The sequence below is a fragment of the Symphalangus syndactylus genome, chromosome 2, assembly GCF_028878055.3.
Source record: "Symphalangus syndactylus isolate Jambi chromosome 2, NHGRI_mSymSyn1-v2.1_pri, whole genome shotgun sequence".
NCBI classification, from domain to species: domain Eukaryota; kingdom Metazoa; phylum Chordata; class Mammalia; order Primates; family Hylobatidae; genus Symphalangus; species Symphalangus syndactylus.
The window spans coordinates 86,016,265-86,040,603 of record NC_072424.2 but is presented as its reverse complement, the minus strand read 5'-3'; the positions used below and the strand labels follow the sequence as shown (position 1 = coordinate 86,040,603).

The 24,339-nt window shown below is 39.9% G+C and overlaps 1 protein-coding gene across 7 annotated transcripts in view; it reads left to right on the top strand.

The window, feature by feature from the left end:
- Nucleotides 1-22,889, top strand: part of SNX3 (sorting nexin 3) — a 52,894-nt gene extending 30,005 nt beyond the window's left edge. For 3 of the 7 annotated variants that reach the window (XM_055260600.2, XM_055260609.2, XM_055260604.2), the window contains exons 2-4: nt 8,500-8,595; nt 16,924-17,048; nt 19,289-20,030. In XM_055260600.2, the coding sequence (XP_055116575.1) occupies nt 8,500-8,595; nt 16,924-17,048; nt 19,289-19,394 (327 nt within the window). In that variant the 3' untranslated portion in view covers nt 19,395-20,030. Of the gene's footprint in view, nt 1-8,499; nt 8,596-9,224; nt 9,312-16,923; nt 17,049-19,288; nt 20,031-22,832 lie in introns of those variants that run through there. The other 4 variants (XM_063630815.1, XM_063630842.1, XM_055260618.2 and 1 more) reach the window with 4 other exon arrangements.
- Nucleotides 22,890-24,339: the final 1,450 nt, after the last annotated feature.

Here is a 24,339-nt window from a genome sequence, read left to right as displayed (position 1 = left end):
TATTTGGCAGGGAGTGGGGCTTTCCTTCAGTAAAGCAATCTCTATCCTAATGGTTAAAGTTAGATAAATAACTTCACCTAAAAATGTGAATTCTCTAAGAAGCAGAGTTTATTTTGTGGTCTGATAGTTTTGTAAGTTCGAATTAGCTAGGCAAATTCTAAATGACAATAAATTTTATTATGAAGGGCTGGTTCAAGAAAAAGGTATTAAAAGGCGGGGAAAAGGTAACTGTTGGAGGAATCTGACCTCTCCTTACCAAGTGACGCGGTAATGGGACAAACTGACATTATGTGCCTTCTGATGGAAAGCATCAACATTCCTGCCATTTAGGAACGTTACTGCCAACAATGCAAAACAAAGCTGGTCATGAGGAAACAGACAAACCCAAATGTAGAATGTTGCTCTGAACTCTTTATTGTCAGTGTCTTGAATGACAACAAGACAGGGGGTGACTCTTCTAGATTAAAGGTGACTAAAGAAACAACCAGAGGGCTGAGTGCAGTGGCTCACGCCGGTAATCTCAGCACTTTGGGAGGTTGAGGCGGGTGGATCACGAGGTCAGGAGTTCAAGACTAGCCTGGCCAACATGGTGAAACCCCGTCTCTACTAAAGATAAAAAAAATTAACCGAGCATGGTGGCGCGTGCCTGTAATGTAATCCCAGCTACTCGGAAGGCTGAGGCAGGAGGTGGAGGTTGCAGTGAGCCGATATCATGCCATTGCACACCAGCCTGAGTGACAAGGGAGACTGTCTCAGAAAAAAACAAAACAAAACAAAACAAAACAAAAAAAAACACCACCAGAGGTGGGAGGATTCCTCCAGCCTGAGTGCCTGTAGCGCGCTAGGATCTTGCCTCTGTACTCCACCCTTGGCAGCACAGGGAGACCCTCTTTTTTTTCCTGTCTTCTTTGATAATGTTGGTAATCTATTTTATAGTTTTCCAAAGAAATGTTACTAAGTAGTGGTAACAAATTAGCTAGCATTTGGCAAATAACAATTAACAAAGGCATATTTTGAATGTGGAATAAGATAGTTTTATAGACTCAGTGGATTCCAGGAAACCAACTTAACTTTTTTGAGATGCAGATAATTACAGTTCTCTGCTCTTTTAATGTTAGTTTGGGCCCTGACATAGCTTTAAGTGACTGTTAATATTGGGTTTCTTATATAGAACCCTTGAGAGCCATCCAGATTATTTGAGCCTCTGTCTTTGCTTCAGATTTATAATGAAACGTGATTTGCAGAACTTTTGAACTCCATGAACAAAATTAAAGTCTAAAGTAGTCCAGGGTTACTCAAACTCATCTTCTTCAGCATTTACTAGTATATACCTATACAAATAGATGAAGGCTGTGGCTTAGTTTTTGGTTCTTGCCCCATGCTGTACTTTACTTTTGCTTGTCTCCCATCTTACCTGTCTGTGATCACTGTGCCCATATCGGCTGATCTATGTTATTTCCCACAAATAACATATTTCTTGTATTTCCTACAAATATTATTTCATACAGATGGTTGTATTTAACACTTTTACCTGTTAAGAAATAAAATGAACAGTAGCTAGGAAGAAAATTGTGGCTTCCACTTTATACTCAGCCTGATACTAAGCAACTTCTCTTAAAATTAGGGGGAAAATATGAATATTAGGGTGAGAGAATACTAAATCTTGCTGTTTAAATTTCAAAAGTTTTAGTCATCTTAAAGTAAGTTAACAATATTTAAGCCTGATTTACATTTAATTTCAGAATTCAGCATTCTTTCTGGGTAAATCTAGAGCATTTAAAATGGCATCCAAGGTAAAACCTTTATGGGATTTTTGCTATAATTTGCCTCAGTAGTCTGACTCTTGTCCATACATTTCAAAGCAGATAAACCTAAAAATCAACTAGAGCCATCTGTTCTTAATTCTAAACCTTAATCCTACATGTAGTTCATCTGTGGCTTCTTATTCTGTAGTAACTTCTCTGTTCTAGTTTTTCTGTTCATAGCTATCATTTTTCTATTCAAACATATTTATTAACTTCTGGTGCTCACAGGTAGTCACCCTAGCCCCATATTTAGAGTGCAATTTAAACTTTTCAGTTTTATTTCCCATCATTCCCTATGCTTTAGAATATTCAAGAATTATATACTAAATATACCCTGTACTTGTTTCTTCTCTGCATTTAGCTCACACTATTTTCACCATTTTCAACTGTCTTATAGTATGGCTAGCTCTGTGTTAAAAGAGTCCTGGTTGAGGCCATTGCACTCGCGCCGTTTTCCTCTAGCATGGGCGACAAGAGCGAAAGTCTGTCTCAAAAACAAACAAAACAAAAAAGAGTCCTGGCTGGCCGTATGCAGTGGCTCACACCTCATATTCCAGCACTTTGGGAGGCTGAGGTGGAAGGATCCCTTGAGCCCAGGAGTTCAAGACCAGCCTGAGCAACTTAGGGAGACCCTGTCTCTAAAGGGAGGGAGGGGAAGCAGAGAGACTGAGGAAAGGAAAGAAAAGGAAGGGAAAGAATGAATGAATCCAGGCCAAATCAATTGTCAGTTCTTCCGTGCTTTTCATATTATACAAATGGCATTATGCTATATAATATACTGTTCTGAAACTTTTTTTTTTTTTTTTTGAGGTGGAGTCTCGCCCTGTCGCCCAGGCTGGAGTGCAGTGGCATGATCTCACCTCACTGCAACCTCCGCCTCCCGGGTTCAAGCGATTATCCTGCCATAGCCTCTGGAGCAGCAGGACTTATAGGCTCATGCCACCTCGCCTGGCTAATGTTTGTATTTTTAGTAGAGATGGGGTTTCACTGTGTTGGCCAGGCTGTTCCTGAACCCCTGACCTCAAGTGATCCACCCGCCTCGGCCTCCCAAAGTGCTGGGATTATAGGCATAAGCCACCGCACCCGGCCTGAAACTTTTTACATGTCATACATTCTAGACAGCTTTTCTGATTAACCTATGGCTGATTTATATTTTGTAAAAAGCTGTGTAATATAAGTTTGTAATGTAAGATTTATTGTTTCTGGTCTTTTTTGTTTTTTTTTTGTTTCTATTACAAACAATGCTAAAATATTTTTGTATGTGTGGAAATATTTGTAGGATTAATTCCCATTGAAATTGTTCATTCAAAAGTTAAGTGCATTTAATAGAGTAATGGATAATGTATTCACCAAAATGCCCCTCTTTTTTTGAGACCGTCTCCCTCTGTCACCCAGGCTGAAGTATAGTGAGTGATATGATCACAGCTCATGCAGCCTCAGCCTCGAAGGCTGAAGCCACCCTGACACCTTATCTTCCCACTACAGGCATGTGCCACCATGCCCAGAAAATTTTATTATTTTTTTTAAACAGTTTCACTCTTGTTGCCCAGGCTGGAGTGCAGTGGCGCGATCTTGGTTCACTGCAGTCTCCGCCTCCCGGGTTCAAGCGTTCTGCCTCAGCATCCCAAGTAGCTGGGATTACAGGCATCCGCCACCATGCCTGGCTAATTTTTGTATTTTTAGTAGAGACAGGGTTTCACCATATTGGCCAGGCTGGTCGCGAACTCCTGACCTCAGATGATCCACCCGCCTCGGCCTCCCAAAGTGCTGGGATTACAGGCATGAGCCACCACGCCCAGCCTGCCCAGCTAATTTTTTATTTTTTGTAGAGATGGGGGTCTCACCATGTTGCCCAGCCTGGTCTCAAACTCCGGTGATCCTCCCACCTCAGCCTTCCAAAGTACAGGGATTACAGGCTTGAGCCATTGTGCCCAGCCAGTTTGTAGTATTTTTAACCATGGAAATTCAACTTTTTATATGCTTATTTTCTAAACTTCTTGATTGGTGTATGTTTCATAAGGGCCGGGTCTGCATCTTATTCATCATTATAAATAATGATTCTCCCTTATCCAGCATGGTACCCTTTTATAGATGATCAGTAAATAATAGTTTAGTCCTCCTGAAGCTGTAGGTAAAAAACCTCTCCCTTCAATCATTTTATAAAAGTTAAATAAATTGAAAGTGACCAGTCACAGGAGTTTCAGCAGTGATAGTTCAGTACCTTAAACAAACAACAACAAAAAAAACCCCACATTTTGCACTTAGTTATTTTAATCAGTTAAATTGAATTACAAGTCCTTGTAATGATCAGGAAGACGTTTAACAGGCTAAGTTAACCACTGCATATGTAATGGGCAAGTGATGTTTGAATTTCTTGATGTGACTTTAAACTCTAAAGCAGTCCTCATGCAAAAAGAGAAATCATAACCAGTTAAGAAAACTAAAAGAACTTTCTTAAGCTAATCATGGTCCTCTAAATTTAAGTATATAAACTATCAAACTATTAGCTAATCATAGAAGGGAAAGGACTTTTCTCCCTCACCCCTCCCCTTTCTATTAGAGTGAATCAGATATAATCATGATTGTGTCAAAAGTTCAAAAGGGAAAATGGAAGGTAAAATGAGCTGAATTGGCACTCTTCTCTCAACATTGTACCTGTAAGCTTGATATGTTGTTTCAGAGATTAACTTTATAGACTTCCGTACCCAGAAGTATGAAAATTCTTAGGGAACTGTTTTCACAAGCTTGATCTTAATGTATTTGAATAAAGAGAGCAGTTAATCCCCTTTGTAAAGTAATTTGAGAGGAGGGAATTCAGAATGTAAAATCTCACCTGCAGAAAACACTCAACTCTGTGAAGGCCTTTTTATCTTTAAGACACTTACAAAGACTTAATATTTTAATGTGGAAGGGTGAACTTGGTTAAAAAGCCAATAGAAGAAATTAGAGAGAAATAATCCAGTGCTTTCTTTCTGGGGATTATTCTACTCTCCAGGGGACCTAATTTTATTCCCTCTGGGGAATGAGAATACCCTCTGTACAACAAGCCAGCATCTTTAAATATAAGCTTGACTTTTAGTATAATAAGAGTCTTGTTAGGTGCAATTTTTTCCTTAGTCATTAACACAATGAACAAATGTTGTGGTTACCTGGGAAAGAAAATTCAAGTGCTTTTAAATCTCTTGTGAGATTTGGTTTCATGCTTGAAACCTATACACTGTTATGCCCAATAGCATCTGTTGAAAATTCTAAGCTATAAGGTATACAACATACAGAAGTTAATACACTTAGGAAAAAATTGAGACCACTACAAAATGGATTTAAGGTCCTGAATAAAAAGCTTTTCTTGTGCTGAATGACAGCTACTTACCAGTGGCATTAAGCTTAACAAATAAGTAGAATTTTCTTAGGAGTGAATATTACAAGATGATGTCCCTGTATACACAGTAGGAAGCCAGTCTTTCCTTCAGGTGGCACTTAACTTTTTTCTTCCAATTGTAAAACACTTGAGAGTTCTATGCAAATTCTGTGCTAATTAGTTCAAAGTCTGAATTAACGGACCGAATATAATCTAAGAGAATATGTAGTGTTGAGTAATATTTTTGGTAGGGTATGGCGTCAGTTATTGTGTTAAGTCATTTCTGTCTCCTACAAACTTTGTGATATTTTACACATTTTAAAATCTTTTTGGCTGGGCACGGTGGTTCATGCCTGTAATCCCAGCACTTTAGAAGTCCAATACAGATGGATTGCTTGTACTCAGGAGTTCAAGACCAGCCTGAGCAACATGGTGAAACCCTGTCTCACTAAAAGTACAAAAATTAGCCAGGTGTGATGGCATGTGCCTGTAGTCTCAGCTACACAGGGGGTTGAGGTGGGAGAAATCATTTGACCCCGCCATGATCATGCTGCTGCTCTCCAGCCTGGGTTACAGAGTGAGACCCTGTCTCAAATAAAATAAAATCTTTCTTCTCTTTTTTTTTTTTTTTTTTTGAGAGAGGGTCTCATTTGTTGCCCATGCTGGAGTGCAGTGGTGCAATCATAGTTCACTACAGTCTTGAACTCCTGACTCCTGGGCTCAAGAGATCCTCCCACCTCAGCCTCCCAAGTAGTTAGGACTACAGGCACATGCCACCATACCCAGTAAATTTATTTTATTTTTTGTAGAGATGGAATCTTCTTATGTTTCCCAGGCTGGTAACTCTTGGCCTCAAGCAGTCCTCCCATCTCAGCCTCCCAAAGCACTAGGATTACAGGCATGAGCCACCATGCCCAGCCTAAAATCTATTCTTAATGATAAAATACTGGTCTCATACCACTCCTAATAGTCTTTAGTGTTTTTAGTCATAAACCATTTTTTATTGGATTTGGTAGCATCTTTTTTTTTTTTTTTTTTTTTTTTTTTTTTTTTTTTTTTTTGAGTCAGAGTCTTGCTCTGTCACTCAGGCTAGAGTGCAGTGGAGCGATCTTCAGCTCACTGCCACCCCCACCTCCCGGGTTCAAGCAGTTCTCCTGCCTCAGTCTCCCAAGTAGCTGGGATTGCAGGCGCCCGCCATCATGCCCAGCTAAGTTTTGTATTTTTAGTAGAGACAGGGTTTCACCGTATTAGCCAGGCTGATCTCTTGCCCAGGCTGGTCTCGAATCCTGACCTTGTGATCGGCCCACCTCCACCTCCCAAAGAGCTGGATTACAGTCGTGAGCCACCGCGCCCTGCTGCATATTTTTTCTTTAAAGGGGATCCAGTAAAAGATAATAGAAATCTTTCTTGTTAGTTTTTTTAAATTTAGAAGTTGACTGAAGTGGCAACAAGTAGCCTTTGCAATCTTATAAAGAACAGTCTCCAGAAATTTTCTTATATTCTGGTGTAACTTCAAAGTACTGGGTGTTATGTTTTCAGTTCTTAAACTTGCCCTTTGCCTTTAGAGCTCTGGGTTTATGAGCTTGGTCTACTGAGTACGGTTTAATTTCCTACTAGTGGTAAGACCCACAGACACTGTATGCAGCACTTTCCCTGCTCTTCTTGGCATATTTTAGAAGGCCATTAAGAATAATGTTTTATTTAGGTCTTTTATTATGCAAGATCTAATCTAGTCCTCATAACAAAATATTTTGGTTTCATTTAAAAGCAGCTAAGTGGGCCAGGCGTGGTGGGTCACGCCTGTAATCCCAGCACTTTCGGAGGCTAAGGTGGGCAGATCACGAAGTCAGGAGATGGAGACCATCCTGGCTAACACAGTGAAACCCCGTCTCCACTAAAAATACAAAAAATTAGCCGGCCGTGGTGGCGGGCAGCTGTAGTTCCAGCTATTTGGGAGGCTGAGGCAGGAGAATGGCGTGAACCCAGGCAGCGGAGATTGCAGGGAGCCGAGATCACGCCACTGCACTCCAGCCTGGGCAACAGAGCGAGACTCTGCCTCCAAAAAGAAAAATAAAATCAAAAAAAGTAGTTAAGTGAGCCAGCACAGTGATATGACCCTGCAGTCCCAGCTACCCGGGAGGCCAAGGTGAGAGGATTGCTGGAGCCTTAGGAGTTTAAATCCAGCCTGGGCAATGGAGTGAGACCCTGTCTCTGGGAGAAGAAAAAGAATTTCTACATCAACGGGCAGTGTGATAGGCATTGAGACATAAGTTGGGGTTTTGCTATAATGAATGAGCACCAAGAAAATAAAATTTTAAAAATTAAAAGGTAAGGTATATTTCCCCTATGAGGACTGTTTGCTGAGGTACTAGCTAAGCTAGAGAATAGTCAAGAGCTAGCCTTTTTTCACCCCTGCTTAGTTGATATTTTTAAAGCTCACTGATATAATAGGAAAATGACCTACATTTATGCAAATAACCTCAGGCAGAATGATATCCAAAAGCATGCACGCAAAGGTACATTTAAAAGTTGTATTCTTGTGTAAATACTTTTAAAGAACTAGTGGGCCAGGCAGTGGCTCAGGCCTGTAAGCCTAGCACTTTGGGAGGCTGAGGCGGCAGATCACTTGAGTTCAGGAGTTTGAGACCACCAGCCTGGCCAACATGGTGAAACCCCACCTCTACTAAAAATACAAGAAAATTAGCCAGGCCTGGTGGCGGGTGCCTATAATCCCAGCTACTTGGGAGGCTGAGGCAGGAGAATCACTTGACCCTAGGAGGCGGAGGTTTCAGTGAGCCAAGATCGCATCACTGCCTGGGCAACAAAGTGAGACTCTGTCTCAAAAAAAAAAAGGAACTAGCAAAGTTTTATTTTGTAATGGGTCATTTTAAAAACGTCATGATTTCGGCCGGGTGCGGTGGCTCATGCCTGTAATCCCAGCACTTTGGGAGGCCGAGGCGGGCGGATCACCTGAGGTCAGGAGTTCAAGACCAGCCTGGACAACATGGTAAAACTCCATCTCTACAAAAATACAAAAATTAGCTGGGCATGATGGTGAGTGCCTGTAATCCCAGCTACTTGGGAGGCTGAGGCGGAAAAATCATTTGAACCTGGGAGGTGGAGGTTGCAGCAAACCGAGATCGTGCTATTGCACTCCAGCCTAGGCGACAGAGCGAGATTCTGTCTCAAAAAAAGAAAAAGAAAGTCATGATTTCTTTTGTTAAGGTAATCAGGCTTGCCATATTATCAATTGGCAAGCCTAGATTCCCCCGTTCCCTCATTTTTTTGAAGTTTCCTTAATGTGCTTCAATTTAGGAGTAACTTTTTTTGTTTCAGACAAATCTTCCTATTTTCAAGCTGAAAGAATCTACTGTTAGAAGAAGATACAGTGACTTTGAATGGCTGCGAAGTGAATTAGAAAGAGAGAGCAAGGTAAGAATGATTTGTAATGCAACTTTAAAGCAAAACATTCCAAGTTTTAATGTTTAATATTTCTCAGGAAAATGATATTGAATAAAATGGGTAAAAGCAAATATGATTTCTTTTTTTCATATAGTTCAGTGTCATTTTATAGGGGTAGAGTCTGTGTAAATTTTCCTTAGAACTCTTTCTCTTGTCTACTTTGGCCCAGTTGAGGTCTTTACTGACTCACACTTTAATAACACTTCTTAGAACCTTCTTGCTATTACTTCCTTCCTTTCCCTCATCGTCCTATTCCATCTTCCCCTCTCCACACACTTAAGCCAAGTTTCTCTTCCTCGATACATTTTATAAATGTCAGTGTATTTCCAATTTTGTTTTAGTGACACATAAGTTTTTTTCATCACACATATGTTCATGTAACAGAAGTTTCATAAAGCAGTAATGACCCCACTCTGTGTGATATGTGCCGATATTCTTCAGATTAGCGTTTTTAAATGATGGCCATGATCCACTAATGGGTTGCTGCCTGCAATTTAAAAACACTGTTACATGCCTGATCTTCTCTTAGAATAGAATTTGGTAGCTTTGGCATCAAAATAAATTAAAGCAAGGTCTCACTCTGATGTCTCTCATTTCAGCCCTGCCTCAGAATGACATCAGAGGCAAGGAGTCATGGCAGGACATGGTGTGCTCAGAATGATGAAAAGTTATTTTGTGACTAGAAAGTAGGTAAAAAGGTTTGGGTATGGTAGGAGTCCTGAACTAGATGAAGGCTAGTCTGTACTCATTTCTCAAGTTTAATAAGGGTTTTGGGTTTTTTTTTTCTGTTTCTAGCTTAAGATAAAAGTGGCTGCATATGAGCACAAAATATGCAGATCATAGCATTGCAACAAAAATGTAAAGAAGGCTGGGCATGGTGGCTCATGCCTATAATCCCAGTACTTTGGTAGGCTGAGTCATGAGGATCTCTTGAGCCCAGCAGTTCAAGACCAGCCTGGGCAACATAGTGAGGCCACATCTCTTCCAAAATTTTTAAATATGAATAAAACTAGAAATACAAAATCTGTGTTAAGAAAGCTCTCAAACTTTACCAAAAGACAAAATAAGACCTAAATAAAGAGGGGCCAGGTGCAGTGGCTTACGCTATAATCCCAGCACTTTAGGAGGCCAGCGCAGGTGGATCACTTAAGCCAAGGAGTTCGAGCCCAGCCTGGGCAACATGCAAAACCCCATCACTACCAAAAATACAAAAATTAGCCAGGCATGGTGACATGCACCTGTAGTCCTAGCACTCAGGAGGCTGACGCAAGAGGATCACTTGAGCCCAGGAGGCAGAGGTTGCAGTGAGCTGTAGTCTCGCCACTGCACTCCAGCATGGGCACCAGAGCCAGAACCTGTCTCAAAAAAAAAAAAAAAAAGTGTAATACTGTATTCCTTGTAATACTGTATTCCTCGTTTGGCGTGTTTACTTTTGAAGATTTGTTTATTTTATGAACATTTTAGCTCGCTCTTTGTGTTCTAGGAGTTACAGGTAGAGCTATGAACAAATTAAGGTTCCCTCTTTTATGGTGCTTATATCCTATTAGGTAAATTGCGGGGGAGGGGGTTGTTGAAGAGAAGGCAGGAAAAATATAGTAAAATATATAGATGTCAGATGATGAGAAGCTCTAAAAAAAAACAAAGCTAAACTAAGGGAAGTAGGAAGTGCCAGGGGAGCCACTCTCATATAGAGCACAAGGGAAGGCCTCGCTCTAAGTGACATTAGCAGAGACCTGCAGGAAGTAGAGCAGTATGTTCTAACTTATTTATAAATTCATAAGATTCTAGTAGAAATTTCAGTAGGGGTGTTTATAAAGTTGCAGATTTATTTATGAGCTTTAGAATCAGAAAAAGCTCAAGAATAACCAAAAAATATTTTCAGTATTTAGTGGGCAGCAGGTATTTGTTCTACCAGACATCAAAACATCTCTTTTTTTTTTTTCTGAGACTGAGCCTCACTCTGGAGTGCAGTGGCATCATGTCGGCTCACTGCAACCTCCATCTCCTGGGTTCAAACAATTCTCCTGCCTCAGCCTCCCGAGTAGCTGGGATTACAGGCACCCACCACCACACTTGGCTAATTTTTTTATATTTTTAGTAGAGACGGGGTTTCATCATGTTGGCGAGGCTGTTCTCAAACTCCTGACCTCAGGTGATCCACCCTCCTCGGCCTCCCTAAAGTGCTGGGATTACAGGTGTGAGCCACTGCGCCTGGCCCAAAACATATCTTAAGGCTATAGTAATTCAAACAATGTGGTGTAGTCATATGGCACTTAATGATGAGAATACATTCTAAGAAATGCATCTTTAGGTGATTTCGTTGTTTGTGCAAACATCATATGAGTATACTCACACAAACCCAGGTGGTGTAGCCTACTACACACCTAGGCTATATGGTACAGCCTATTGCTCCTAGACTACAAGCCTATCCAACATGTTACTGTACTGAATACTACAGGCAGTTGTAACACAGTGGGAAGCATTTGTGCATCTAAACATAGAAAAGATATGGTAAAAAATACAGCGTGGAAGATTTTTTTTTTTTTTAAAGCATGGAAGATTTTTTAAATGGTACACCTGTATAGGGCACTTACCATAAATGGAGCTTGCAGGATTGAAAGTTGTTCTGGGTGAGTCAGTGAGTATGTGGCGAGTGAATGAGAAGACTTAGGACATTACTGTTTATTACTGCAGGCTTTATAAACACTGTACTTTGAAATTTATAATTTATAAAATATTTTTCTTCAATAATAAATTAACCTTAGCTTACTTTTTAAACTTTTTACTTTTAACTTTTTGACTCTTGTAATAACACTTAGCTTAAAACACAAACACATTGAACAAATGTACAAAAATATGTTCTTCATATTCTTATTCTATAAGGTTTTCTCTATTTAAATTTTTTTAACTTTTTCTTAAAAATTAAGTCACAAATATACATAGTAGCCTAGGCCTGCACAGAGTCAGGATCACCAAGACATCTATAGGCAATAGGAATTTTTCACCTCCATTATAATCTTATGGCACCACAGCTATTATCTTAAGTGGTCCATCTCTGATGGGAAATACTGTTATGCAGTGTATATTGCTTTAGGTTGGGCAAATAGATTAGTGGAATGTAATAGAGTTTAGACTTTGACCCATGTATTTATAGGGAATTTAGTTCATAACAAAAATAACATTGTTATTCAGTGGGAAAGGAATTCAGCAATGGAGTTGAAATATTTGTCTGTCTATTAGGAAATAAAGATTTATATCTCACTATATACAAATTACAGATGGTTAGGAGATTGACTGATTAATTGATTGACAGAGCCTTGCTCTGTTGCCCAGGCTGAAATGCAGTGGCGTGATCATAGCATACTATAACATCCTCCAACTCCTGGTCTCAAGTGATTTTCCTGCCTCAGCCTCCCAAGTAGCTGGGACTACAGGCATGAGCCACCATGTCCAGCTAATTTTTAAAATTTTTTAGTAAGGATGGGGTTTCACTGTGTTGCCCAGGCTGGTCTCGAATTCCTGGCCTCAAGTAATCCTCCTGCCTTGGCCTCCCAAAGTGCTGGGATTACAGGCATGAGCCACCGCATCTAGCCGAGAAGTGTCTTGATGCATAGGCTTTGGGCTTTGCTTGACATACCATGTGGCACACTGGAAATGTTTAATAAACTTTTGCTGAATGTATATTTTGCTTTTTTTTGTAAATTTATCTTTTTTTTTTTTTAATTTTTAGTAGAGACGGGGTTTCACCATGTTAGCAAGACGGTCTCGATCCCCTGGCCTCGTGATCCACCCACCTCCGCCTCCTAAAGTGCTGGGATTACAGGCGTGAGCCACCCCGCCCGGCCGCTTTAGTTTTTAGTAACAGCTTTATTGAGATATAATTCACATACCATGCAATTCACCCATTTAAAGTGTATAATTCACTGGTTTTTAATATGTTCACAGAGTTGTGCAACCATCACTATTTTACAGCACTAGTCAATTTTAGAGCATTTTTATCACCCAATAAAAGAAACCCTGTCCCTATTAGTAGACACTGCTGATTTCTCCCCAACCCTTCCTCACTCAGCCTATGGCAACCAGCTGCTAGTCTCCTTTCTCTGTGGATTTGCCCATTCTGGACATACGTAAATGGAAGCCCGGAACATGTGATCTTTTGTGTCTGGCTTGTTTCACTTAACATGTTTTCACAGTTCATGCTTTTCTAACGTGCATCAGTTACTTCATTTCTTTTTATTCCTAAATAATATCCTATTGTATGCTTATACCACATCTTATTTATACACTTATTTGATGGACATTTTGTTCTACTTTTTGGCTATTAGTGCTGCTGTGAACATTTGTGCATAGGTTTCTGTCTGCATGTGTTTTTATTTCTTTTCAGTATATACCTACCAGTACATTGCTGGGTCATATCATGACTCTTCTTAACCTTTTGAGGAATTGGCAGACTGGTTTTCCAAAGCAGCTGCATAATTTTACATTCTTAACAGCAATGTGAGGTTCTACTTTTCTCCACACCCTTACTAATTGCCTTTCTTCTTTATTATATTGCCTGTCTTTATTATAGCTATCCTACTGTTTGTGAAGGGGTATTGCATTGTGGTTTTGATTTTTATTTCTCTAATGGCCACTAATGTTGATTTTCTTTTCATGTACTTATTGGTCATTTATGTATCTTCTTTGGAGAAATCTTTACTGAGATCTTTTGCGTTTTTAAATGGGTTCATCTTTTTATTATAGAGTTATGTCGAGAATATATAAGACTCTTAGAGTTCCCTATCAGATACATAATTTGCACATATCTCCCAGTCTCTGGGTTGTTTTTCACTTTCTTGATGTTGTCCTTTGAAGCACAATACTTCACATTTAACATCAGACCAGTTAAATATATTGAGAGTTAAATCCATGTGAAAGTTTTACTCGTATTACAGTATTGCTAAGAATAATGTAATCAAGTTATTTTGTGGTATATTAGTACTTTTAACTAAGATCTGTTAAACTAAGCTAGAAATTAGCTGACATGTATTATGGTCAGATCTTTTAGCTTTTATTCTAGTTTGCTTTAGCTCTCAATATATTGTGCTCACCAGATATTCTCCTATTTCTCACCCTACATGCACGCACATATCTTTGCATTCATGACTTTTTAATTAGTATTAGAATTTTTTTTTTTTTTTTGAGACGGTGTCTAGCTCTTGCCCGGGCTGGAGTACTGTGGTGCAATCCCGGCTTACTGCAATCTCTGCCTCCCGGGCTCAAGCAGTTCTCCTCAGCCTCCTGAGTAAAGGGGTTACAAGCATGCACCACCATGCCCGGCTAATTTTTTGTATTTTTAGTAGACACAGGGTTTCGCCATGTTGGCCAGGCTGGTCTCGAACTTCTGACCTCAGGTGATCCACCCACCTTGGCCTCCTGAAGTGCTAGGATTACATATGTGAGCTACCGCACCTAACCTGGTGTTAGAATTCCAGTTAGGTGTTTTCAGACTGCTTCAGCAAAAATAATTTGATGTAGAAGAGAATCTTAGCTGGATGAGCCATTTATGATTTTTATAGATCATTAATCCTGTTGCCTACCACCTCCCCATCCATTTGAATGACTAGTTTGAATATGTTAGGAAGAATATATCTTTACAGAGGATAATGCATAGCAATCCTTTTCTTAAATTCCCATTATATATGAAATTTATATATATTTATATATATATTCTTACATTTTTTATCATTTTCCTTCTTTCTTTAACTGACATCCTTGAGCTATACTTTTCTTTTCATGCTAAATTCTGCCCTGAATTAATGGTGGTCATTTATTTAACACACTGGTTCCAGAATTCTTTTTTTAAATAATAATTGTGTAGATACAGATATTTTTCCCTGCCCACCAGATAGCTATTCTACTGAAACATAATGGTTAGCATTCCTTTGTTTCTCAGTTATAGAAGGTCCCTGCAGATTTTAACTCTTAACTAAACAGATGCTAACATGGGGGTGAGATCTGAGAATGCTAGCATAAATTTACAGAGACAAATCCTTAGATATCTTCATTATTGGTCATCTGAGGAGAGTAAATCTAGGAAGGGATTATAAAGTTTATTTGGACATTTGGTTTTTTTGATTTTATTTTGTTTTTTGTTAATCTATATGAAGTCGAGTTGCTCTTTCCCTTTTTTACCCTATTGAATTTTGTTTGAGGATAAACAACTCAGTGTAGAAACTATATCAAGGGTTTAAAGTTTTAATTTTTTTGAATATGTGTAATTTGTATTATTGGTGAAAAGAAAAATATATATGTATCAGTTTACTATATATATTTCTCCTTGTTCTGATTGTTTGCTTACACATTTCTCTGTTTGGGTTTAAAGTAAGGATCCAGCTAAGTGGTTGGTCATTTAACAGATATTTGACTTTCTGTTGTACGCCCAGTTTTTCTTTAAATAACCACAAGAAGCCTAAGACAGGGGTCTTGATTTGAAGACATTAGTATGATAGATTGATGGTTTTCCACCAAAGGCAGTTTTATCCCCCAGGAGACATTTGACATTGTCTAGAGACATTTTTTGTTGTCTCAACTGGAGGTGCTATGTTGTGTAGTGGGTAGAGGCTAGGGATGCTGCTAAAGAAAAGAATGCCAGCCTGGTCAACATGGTGAAACACCATCTCCACAAAAAAATAGAAAAATTAGCCAGGCGTGGTGGCACGCTATGTGCCCGTAGTGTCCCAGCTATTCAGGAGGCTGACGCAGGAGGATCACCTGAGTCTGGGGGAGGCTGCAGTGAGCCATGATCCCACCACAGAACTCCAGCTTGGGTAACAGAGCAAGACCCCATCTCAAGAAAGAAAGGAATGCACAAGAAAGCCCCCCAGTACAAAAATTATCTGATTCTCAGTAGTGCCAGGGTAGAGAAACCAAACTAACCTGTGAAATAGCTAGGTGCTATTTAATCAAAACAAGTATTTTGAGCTCCAGAATAACATTCTAAAAATTGTATTTTTTTTTTTAAGACGTAATCTCTCTGTCACCTAGGCTGGAGTGCAGCGACGTGATTTTAGTTCACTTCAGTCCTGAACTCCCTGACTCAAGTGATCGTCCCACTTCCGCCTCCTAAGTAGCTGGGACTACAGGCTCACACCACCACACCCAGCTAAGTTTTTTTTATTTTTGTAGACATGTGCCCAGGCTTGTGTCGAACTCCTGGCCTCAAGCAATCCTCCCACCTGCCTTGGCCTCCCAAAGTGTGGGGATTGCAGACGTGAGCCACTGCACCTGGCCCAGAATATTTGAGCTCCAGATAATTCCCAGAAGGGAGAGATCAGCAGGAGTTGACCCTTGGTTAGGCTTTGAAGGGGAAAATTTGGGACCTTCCTATAGTGCGAGAAGGGAGAAATGACAGGTCTTTGGGAAAAGACAGCAGGATAGGGCATTTGGGAGAAAGTTGACTTGTTTCTTATTTTAGGAAACAGAATAGTGACAACTAGAGTTATTGGTATTTTGTCATCACCTCAAACACAAGTAGGAAAGACTATATGCAGATGGTAAGAGGTTGAAGAAACCAGAAATCTTTTTTTTTATTTAGACGGAGTCTCACTCTGTAGCCCAGGCTAGAGTGCAGTGGCGTGATCTCCACTCGCTGCAAGCTCCACCTCCCAGGTTCACACAGTTCTCCTGCCTCAGCCTCCAGAGTAGCTGGGCCTACAGGCGCCCACCACCATGCCCGGCTCATTTTTTGTATTTTTTAGTAGAGACGGGGTTTCGCCGTGTTAGCCAGGATGGTCTCGATCTCCTGACCCCATGATCTGCCCGCCTCGGCCTCCCAAAGTGCTGGGATTACAGGCATGAGCCACCGTGCCTGACTGAAACCAGAATTCTTATCTAACCATGTTGCAGAGAGAACATTAACGTCTTCATTTAATTGAGAGTTGATTTTGATCTTTGCAATTTCCATTGCAATAAGTCATTGCCTTCTCCAAGTGGCATCACAAGTGTCTGAGGGGCCTGGTAACCTTTATTTCAGTATTGTGACTGTTCTCTTTGTATACCTGGGCTTTGATAAGGCCAAGAAAAATGATATAAGCTGTGGGCCCTGCCTTTGAGTTAGGAGCTTTTGTCTGATGGGCTATTCTGCATTTGTCTAAACATTTGGTCTTTTTTCAGTGTATTTTTTGCTCTTTTATATTTAAACTAGTTTGACCGGGTGATGGCTGTCATAGTGAGGACATGCTTTGTCTTCATGTTGTGCTCTATAAATTTTCACAACCCAGTCATCATGATCAAGGAGTTTCTGTCTTCATGTTTTAGGTCGTAGTTCCCCCGCTCCCTGGGAAAGCGTTTTTGCGTCAGCTTCCTTTTAGAGGAGATGATGGAATATTTGATGACAATTTTATTGAGGAAAGAAAACAAGGGCTGGAGCAGTTTATAAACAAGTAAGTGCTTCCTATTCCTCAAAGTGTAGGACTACTATAAGTGCCTACTTGTAGTTTAGATGTTAAGCTAAACTGCATTGTTGCCTTTTCTTTTAGCCATTTCCTAACTTTTCATATAATTTAAACAAAGTAAAAGTATCTGACAAGTTGAATATCGTGTGATAAATATTAACACACTTGAGTGATTGAAATGAGCGTCTTTGTGTTGACCTAAGTTTTGTATTTGTTTTTCTTGGTTAATTTATGCAAATTACATTTAAAATTACAGCATTTAAAAAATACAGTTTTACTTATGATTCTTTCTGATTTAAGGTATGTTCTAGCATGAACAATAAAACTTACAATATACTTGCAATCATCTTGTTTGATTGCAGATGGAGGTATTAGCATGTCTTGTATAAAGGTGCATGTTTTTAATTTTCATGGTAAAATGTATTCTTTTGAAAACGTAAGAAGACTTAGGATTGTTTCTCTTTTACTTTAGAAACTCTTGATAAGCTCAAACCAATATTTTTAGCTTTTAATTTTATTCCCATTTGAAATACGGCTATTTTGTAAAGTAATAGAAAGCCAGAGTGATAGAAAGATTTATGGAAGAAAGACCTCACTGTAATTGTGCATTGGCCTTAAACTAGCAAAAGAAAATCAAATCCTACAGAATATGGTAATGTGAGCTTACACTTTAAATTTTATCTAGTGATTTGAAGATCCATGAGTGGTAAACAGGAGAGAAAGGGTTACATAAAGCCCTTGGTAGCACTCAATCTTCATTGTCTGTGAATCTATTTTCCTTTTGGAGAAGGCAGTACTATATTAGATTTTAATTGTTTTTTTTTTTTTTTTTTTTTTGAGACAAAGTCTTGCTCTGTCGCCCAGGCTGGAGTGCAGTGTTGCAATCTCGGCTCACTGAAACCTCCACCCCCCAGGTTCAAGTGATTCTCATGCCTCACCCACCTGAGTAGTTGGGATTATAGTTGCGCATCATTGTGTCTGGCTTATTTTTGTATTTTTAGTAGAGACAGGGTTTCGCCATGTTGGCCAGGCTGGTCTCAAACTCCTGACCTCAAGTGATCTGCCTGCCTTGGTCTCCCAAAGTGCTGGGATTACAAGCATGAGCTACCACACCTGGCCTATATTAGATGTTTTTAAATTCTGAAATAGGAGTCTAGTTGCCCAGTCTGGTTTTAAGCAGGCAAAAACAAAATACCTGGATATTTGTGCCTGTTTTTTTAGTATTTTGGGCTTTTATTGAACTTCATTGTATTTCTAACTTCAATGCTGTATCTTCTCCTCTTTAAAATAGATTCTGGCCTGGTACAGTGGATCATGCCTGTAATCCCAATACTTTGGGAGGCTGAGGTGGGCAGATCACTTGAGGTCAGGAGTTCCAAGACCAGCCTGGCCAACATGGCGAAACCCTGTCTCTACTAAAAATACAAAAATTAGTGGGGCATGGTGGTGTGTGCCTGTAGTCCCAGCTACTCAGGAGGCTGTGGCAGGAGAATCACTTGAACCTGGGAGGCAGAGGTTGCAGTGAGCCAAGATCACGCCACTGCACTCCAGCCTGGGTGATAGAGCAACACTTTGTCTCAAAAAAATAAAAAATAAAAAAAATAGATTCTTAGGATCAATTGACGTGCTTCACTTTTAACATTAAAATTAATTTAAGTTTCTTATGAATACACCAGCCATTATGTAAAGCTAATTGGGTACATGTGCCACAAGCAGTGAAAAATTTGTGATTAATGTTTTCTTAATTAGAGTTGTGAACCAAACAAAAGAACATATACCGTTAGTTGATAGTGCATAGCTTTATGGACAGTCCAGAATAATACTTATTAGTAAACTGTACATGATTCTGAGCCGGGCGCGGTGGCTCACGCCTGTAATCCCAGCACTTTGGGAGGCTGAGGTGGGCAGATCACTTGAGGTCAGGGATTTGAGACTAGCCTGGCCAACATGGTGAAACCCCGTCTCTAGTAAAAATATAAAAATTAGCTGGGCATGATGGCACACGCCTGTAGTCCCAGCTACTCGGGCTGAGGCACGAAATCACTTGAACCCAGGAGATGGAGGTTGCCATGAGCCAAGATCAGCCACTGCACTCCAGCCTGTGCAACAGAGCAAGACTCCATCTCAAAAAAAAAAAATTATACATGCTTCTCAACTTTAAAATATGTGTTTTGAACTCCCCCACCTTGTATGAAATGTTGGACTAAATTTATATTTTTTATTCTCAGGGTCGCTGGTCATCCTCTGGCACAGAACGAACGTTGTCTTCACATGTTTTTACAAGATGAAATAATAGATAAAAGCTATACTCCATCTAAAATAAGACATGCCTGAAATTTGTCAAGAAGGGGCAAAAACGTGACTATTAATGATCGATAAGCACCAGTGAAGAAGTTCTAACTTTTAGCATGCTGCACAGAAACTGGTATAACATGCCTTCAGTATACTAACACTCATATGCTCAGTTTTGTTTTGTTTTGGCAGTTGACAAGAAGTTAATTTGCTTTAGTAAAAATCCCTAATTCCAGCCTTTCTATATAAATAGCTCTTTCTTGCTGTTTTAATGTGGTGCACACTATAGCCTCACAAACCTGTTATTCCAGTGTAATCTGCAGTGTCGTAACTAAAGTTACTGGCTTGGTCTTATTTGCACAGTTTTTGTGTCTTGTTTGCTTCTTGCATCTGATTAACTAGAATATTTCTCTTTCCCCCTTTTAATGTGTGATGTCAGTTGACCCAATTTATGTGTAGGAGCACTACACCATTGGTTTCCAATACTGCACACATAAGATACATACTTGTGTGCAGAAAGTATCTTCCTTCAGGCTTGTAATACCCTTCACATGGAAGATTAATGAGGGAAATCTTTATATTCTGTATAAAAACAAAAGCAAATTTATATACTAAAATCATTTGTCTAAAAATTTAAGTTGTTTTCAAATAAAAATTAAAATGCATTTCTGATATGCACTGATTGTGTTGCCTCCAGCTTTTCTTTGCTCTCTATGAGTGACTACTTAAGTCACTTGTTGAGAGGGATTATTTACTAATTATATACTTCTCGTTCCTGTAACTCCATTCCCTTTAAACAGTGGTGATATCAAATATACTTTCACCCATTGAATGGGGTATTTTCAACAACAACAAAAGTGATATACTAAAAAATGGATTGCTTAAGGCTTATTGAATCATTTTGAAGCACTTTGTGTATTTGAAAACTGCTTTATAATATCCAGTCATTTATTAAAAGGACTTTTAAAGATAAAATACCATTTCTCCTATTTTTCAGAGGTTTTTTCCTAGTTCAACTGAGTGACTTGTTTAAACAAACTTAGCAAGGGTGTAATAACTCTTCTTAGTCAGCAGGTTTGTGCTTTCTCTTTAATTTGGTTTGGGATAGTAGCACACTTTATCCTCTTTAAGAGAAGGGCACAATCTTCTAGCCTGACCTGAAAAAATGATAAGATACCAGAAAACACATGACTTCTTGCTGCCTAACTTGTGTTGTGTTCAGACCTTTCAGCCAGAATGTGGTCTCTAGTTTGGGTCTGTACAACTTCTGATGGTTTGGGGACCCATTGTGACTTGGAGTTAAATCCCAAGGTAAAGAAATTTTGTCCTCCTACAGCAGAGGCATCTCCTCTGAAGATGGATCAGTCCATTTAAAAGGAAACAAGCTTAGGTCTTGGCCAAACTAGGATGTCCACCATGCAGATGGAAGTCATAGGAGGAAGTCATAGTTGCCCCATAAGGCCTTTTGTTGCTCAAACAGTATTTCACAGTTCCCTAGTACTGGATGTTTCAATTACTATAAAGTAAGAAGGTACAAAGCTAAACAACATGTAAATTTTATTTCAGTGAACTAGAGAAAGTCAAAGGCTGTCAGTTTTGGGTATGCAGAACAGAATAGTGGTAGCTCTGCAAAACCAAGTAATTCCTTTAAAGCAGTGGTTCTCAGCAAGGCACAGTGGCTCGCACCTGTAGTGCCAGCAGTTTGGGAGGCCACGGCAGGAGGACTGCTTGAGGCCAGGAGTTCTGAGACCAACCTGGGTAACATAGTGAGACTGTGTCTCTATAAAAAGTTTAAAAATGAGCTGGGCATGGTGGTGTGTGCCTGTAGTCCCAGCTACTTGGGTGGCTAGGTGGAAGTATATCTTGAGCCCAGGAAGTTGAGGTTGCAGTGAGCCAAGATCTTGCCACTTCATTCTAGCCTGGGCAAGAGTGAGACCCCGTCTCAAAAGAAAATTTTTTTTTCTGTTAAACATTAAAATAAAGCAGTGGTTCTCAACCAGGGATGATTTTGTCCCCCAGGGGATGTTTGGCAATGTCTGAAGATATTTTTGGTTGTCTCAGCTGGGGAATGTTACTGGAATCTAACAGGTGGATGTCAGAGATGCTGCTAAACCTCTTACAATGAACAAGCCAGCCTCCCAACAACAGAAAAATATCAGTAGTGTCAAGGTTTCCACTCACCGTGGAGTCTTGATTTTGATCACTTACAGACAAGGAATAGTATGGTTTAGGATGGGTTGTACCAGCCTGCCCACTTTTAACCTCTACCACAATTTCCCAAGGGCAGGCATGCTCTTGAAAAGTCAAGGGTTTTAAAGTAGGTGAAAAGTTTATTCCAGGTAATGTGTTTTTGCCTAATGGAGGAAGGTGCTTTTTCAGTGTTGTCTCATAGGAAATTGAGACCATCGTTTATAGTAAAACTATGCCTTTAACCCGCTGAAGTAAAAATGCAGGTGCTCTTAATTCTAACTACGTAGGAGGGGGTTCCAGAATCCCTTAAGAATCTTCCTTAAAAAAAAATTAATTTGGCAGTGAGTTACAAAGCAATAGATGGGTAATTCTAAGGAATCTCAGGCTCTGTGTCCATTATTTAAGTATTTAATTGTCTTGTCTCAATCCTGCCAGTTATAAAGGGTCAATATCAGTGGTAACTTTAGTAACTTACATTGAGGATTACATGTAAAATTCATAGAACAGTGTCGGAACATATAAAAGCATAATAATAGTTATCAGTTGGCAGTGGTAGTCATAGATATAATAGTAGTAGTAGCAAATGGTACCACTCTTACTCATTTGCCATGGCAGTTCCAGAATAGGTTTATATGGTATTTGGTTTCCTACCAAGAGGTTCTGCCATCATGACCCCTGGTAGTGATTATGACTTTGAGGAAGGGGTGTTAGGGGAGGAGGAGCATCTCCTTTTTATACATCCCATGGTTTTTCCACTCAGCCCTCTTTGCTAGGAGGCCACCCTAGATTCAAATTCCATCCTGTTACCTCCGCTTGCTTTGCCTTTTTTGGTTACACGAGTGGGGTGAATATGGCCAATGAAAGAATGAGGCTGTGGCCCCCAAGGCCTTTACAGATAAAATGTGTTTGAGGTATGGATGGACAGAGTTTAGCCCACTCCCTGGCACAGAGATTAATACTCAGTGGGTGCCAGCTGCTATTATTAACAATATGCCAGTGTTTAGGCTAGGAAAGGAGTTAAAACTGTTTTGGGATAGAGAGAATAAGTTTGTAATAATTCCACTGTGATCTGTGTCACAGAACTTCCCTATGAAGTAGATAATGTTATTTTTACAAATGAGAAGACTGAGGTTTTGAAAGCTTGAGCAAAATTTTCAAGGTTAACCAGGAAAGGATGGTACTGTATATAAATTGTGAAGACATTTGATTCTAAAGGCCATGGCTTGGTGTACTTCCTTCTTGTGGACAGGGCCTATGACTTTTTTTTTTTTTTTTTTTTTTTTTTGAGATGGAGTCTCACTCTGTTCCCCAGGCTGGAGTGCAGTGGCGTGATCTTGGCTCACTGTAACCTCTGCCTCCTGGGTTCAGGCAATTCTCCTGCCTCAGCCTCCTGAGGTAGCTGGGATTAAGGGTGTGCACCACCATGCCCAGCTAATTTTGTATTTTTTTAGTAGAGATGGGGTTTCACCATGTTGGTCAGGCTCGTCTCGAACTCCTGACCTCAAGTGATTCCCCCATCTCAGTCTCCCAAAGTGCTAGGATTCCAGGCGTGAGCCACCGCGCCCAGCCGTGCCTATGACTTTCAATACAGTTACTGAATGAGTGAAAGGGTGAATGTTAAGAAACAATTCCTATATCCTTTGTTATGAATGCATAGGTTTGGTTTGGTTTTTCTAATAGTATTTTCACTTTGTCTCCCTAGTAGGTTTTTTAGTTTTGATTTTAAGTAGCTCTTTTGGACATGCACAGCTTACTAGAAGTATCATATATTCCTAAACATAGCTGCCCACCACAATTACTTTCTTAGGACTGAGTTTAGGATTTTCTTTTGTGAAGTTTCCCAAGTAATTCCGAAACTGTCAGATTTGGTCATTTAGCTAGGAGTCCTTGTGATTTCCTTGAACTTGGTCAAATCTGATCTTACCTGGCTACTTAAGTCATTACAAAAAGAAATCAAGAAATTGAGAAAAAAGGACTTATCAGATCTTGAGAAATTACTTTGGTAAATCCTGATTTACAGGAAGTGAAGTTTGCTTTATTCCAGCCTTGCTAAGAAAATAAGACTGACTTGGAGGCCAGGGAAATTAATTTAAAAGCACAAAGGAAGCTTAGAGGATGCTGGGCAACAACACCTCATCCCAGATGCTCTTTACTGTAGAGTGAGTGCCAGAAATGAAAGCGACCCAGTGGACTCAACTAGCAACACCAAGCACTTGTGCAAAGTGCTAACAGACAGGAGAGATCAAACACCAGCCCTTTCCTCAAACGCAGTCATGAAAAGACTCACTAAGAGGGACAGTAGTCGTGGCAAATGTGAGGACAAAAAGGGACACAGCAGTTCAGATGGATGGAAGGGAATGGCCAAAATGAAATAATTCTGGTTTAAGCTTCTACAGGTAAAAAGCTTGAAAGTTGGCACCAAGTCTGGCACAGTGGTGTGCACCTGTAGTCACAGCACTTTGGGAGGCTGAGGCAGTCAGATTACTTGAGCCTAGGAGTTCAAGACCAGCCTGGACAACATGGCAAAACCCAGTCTCTATAAAAATAAAAAAATTAGCCAGGGATGATGGTACACACCTGTAGTCCCAGCTACTTGGGAGACTGAGGTGGGGGATCACCTGAGTCTGGGAGGGTGGGGCTGCAGTGAGCCTTGATTGCACCGCTGCACTCCAGCCTGGGTGACAGAGTGAGACCCTGTCTCAAGAGAAAAAGTTATCACTTTGTCCTTTCAACAAGAAAAATCTGTACAAATGCAAAATCAATGACTTTTCTTGGACCCATCAGAGAATTGAGGTTG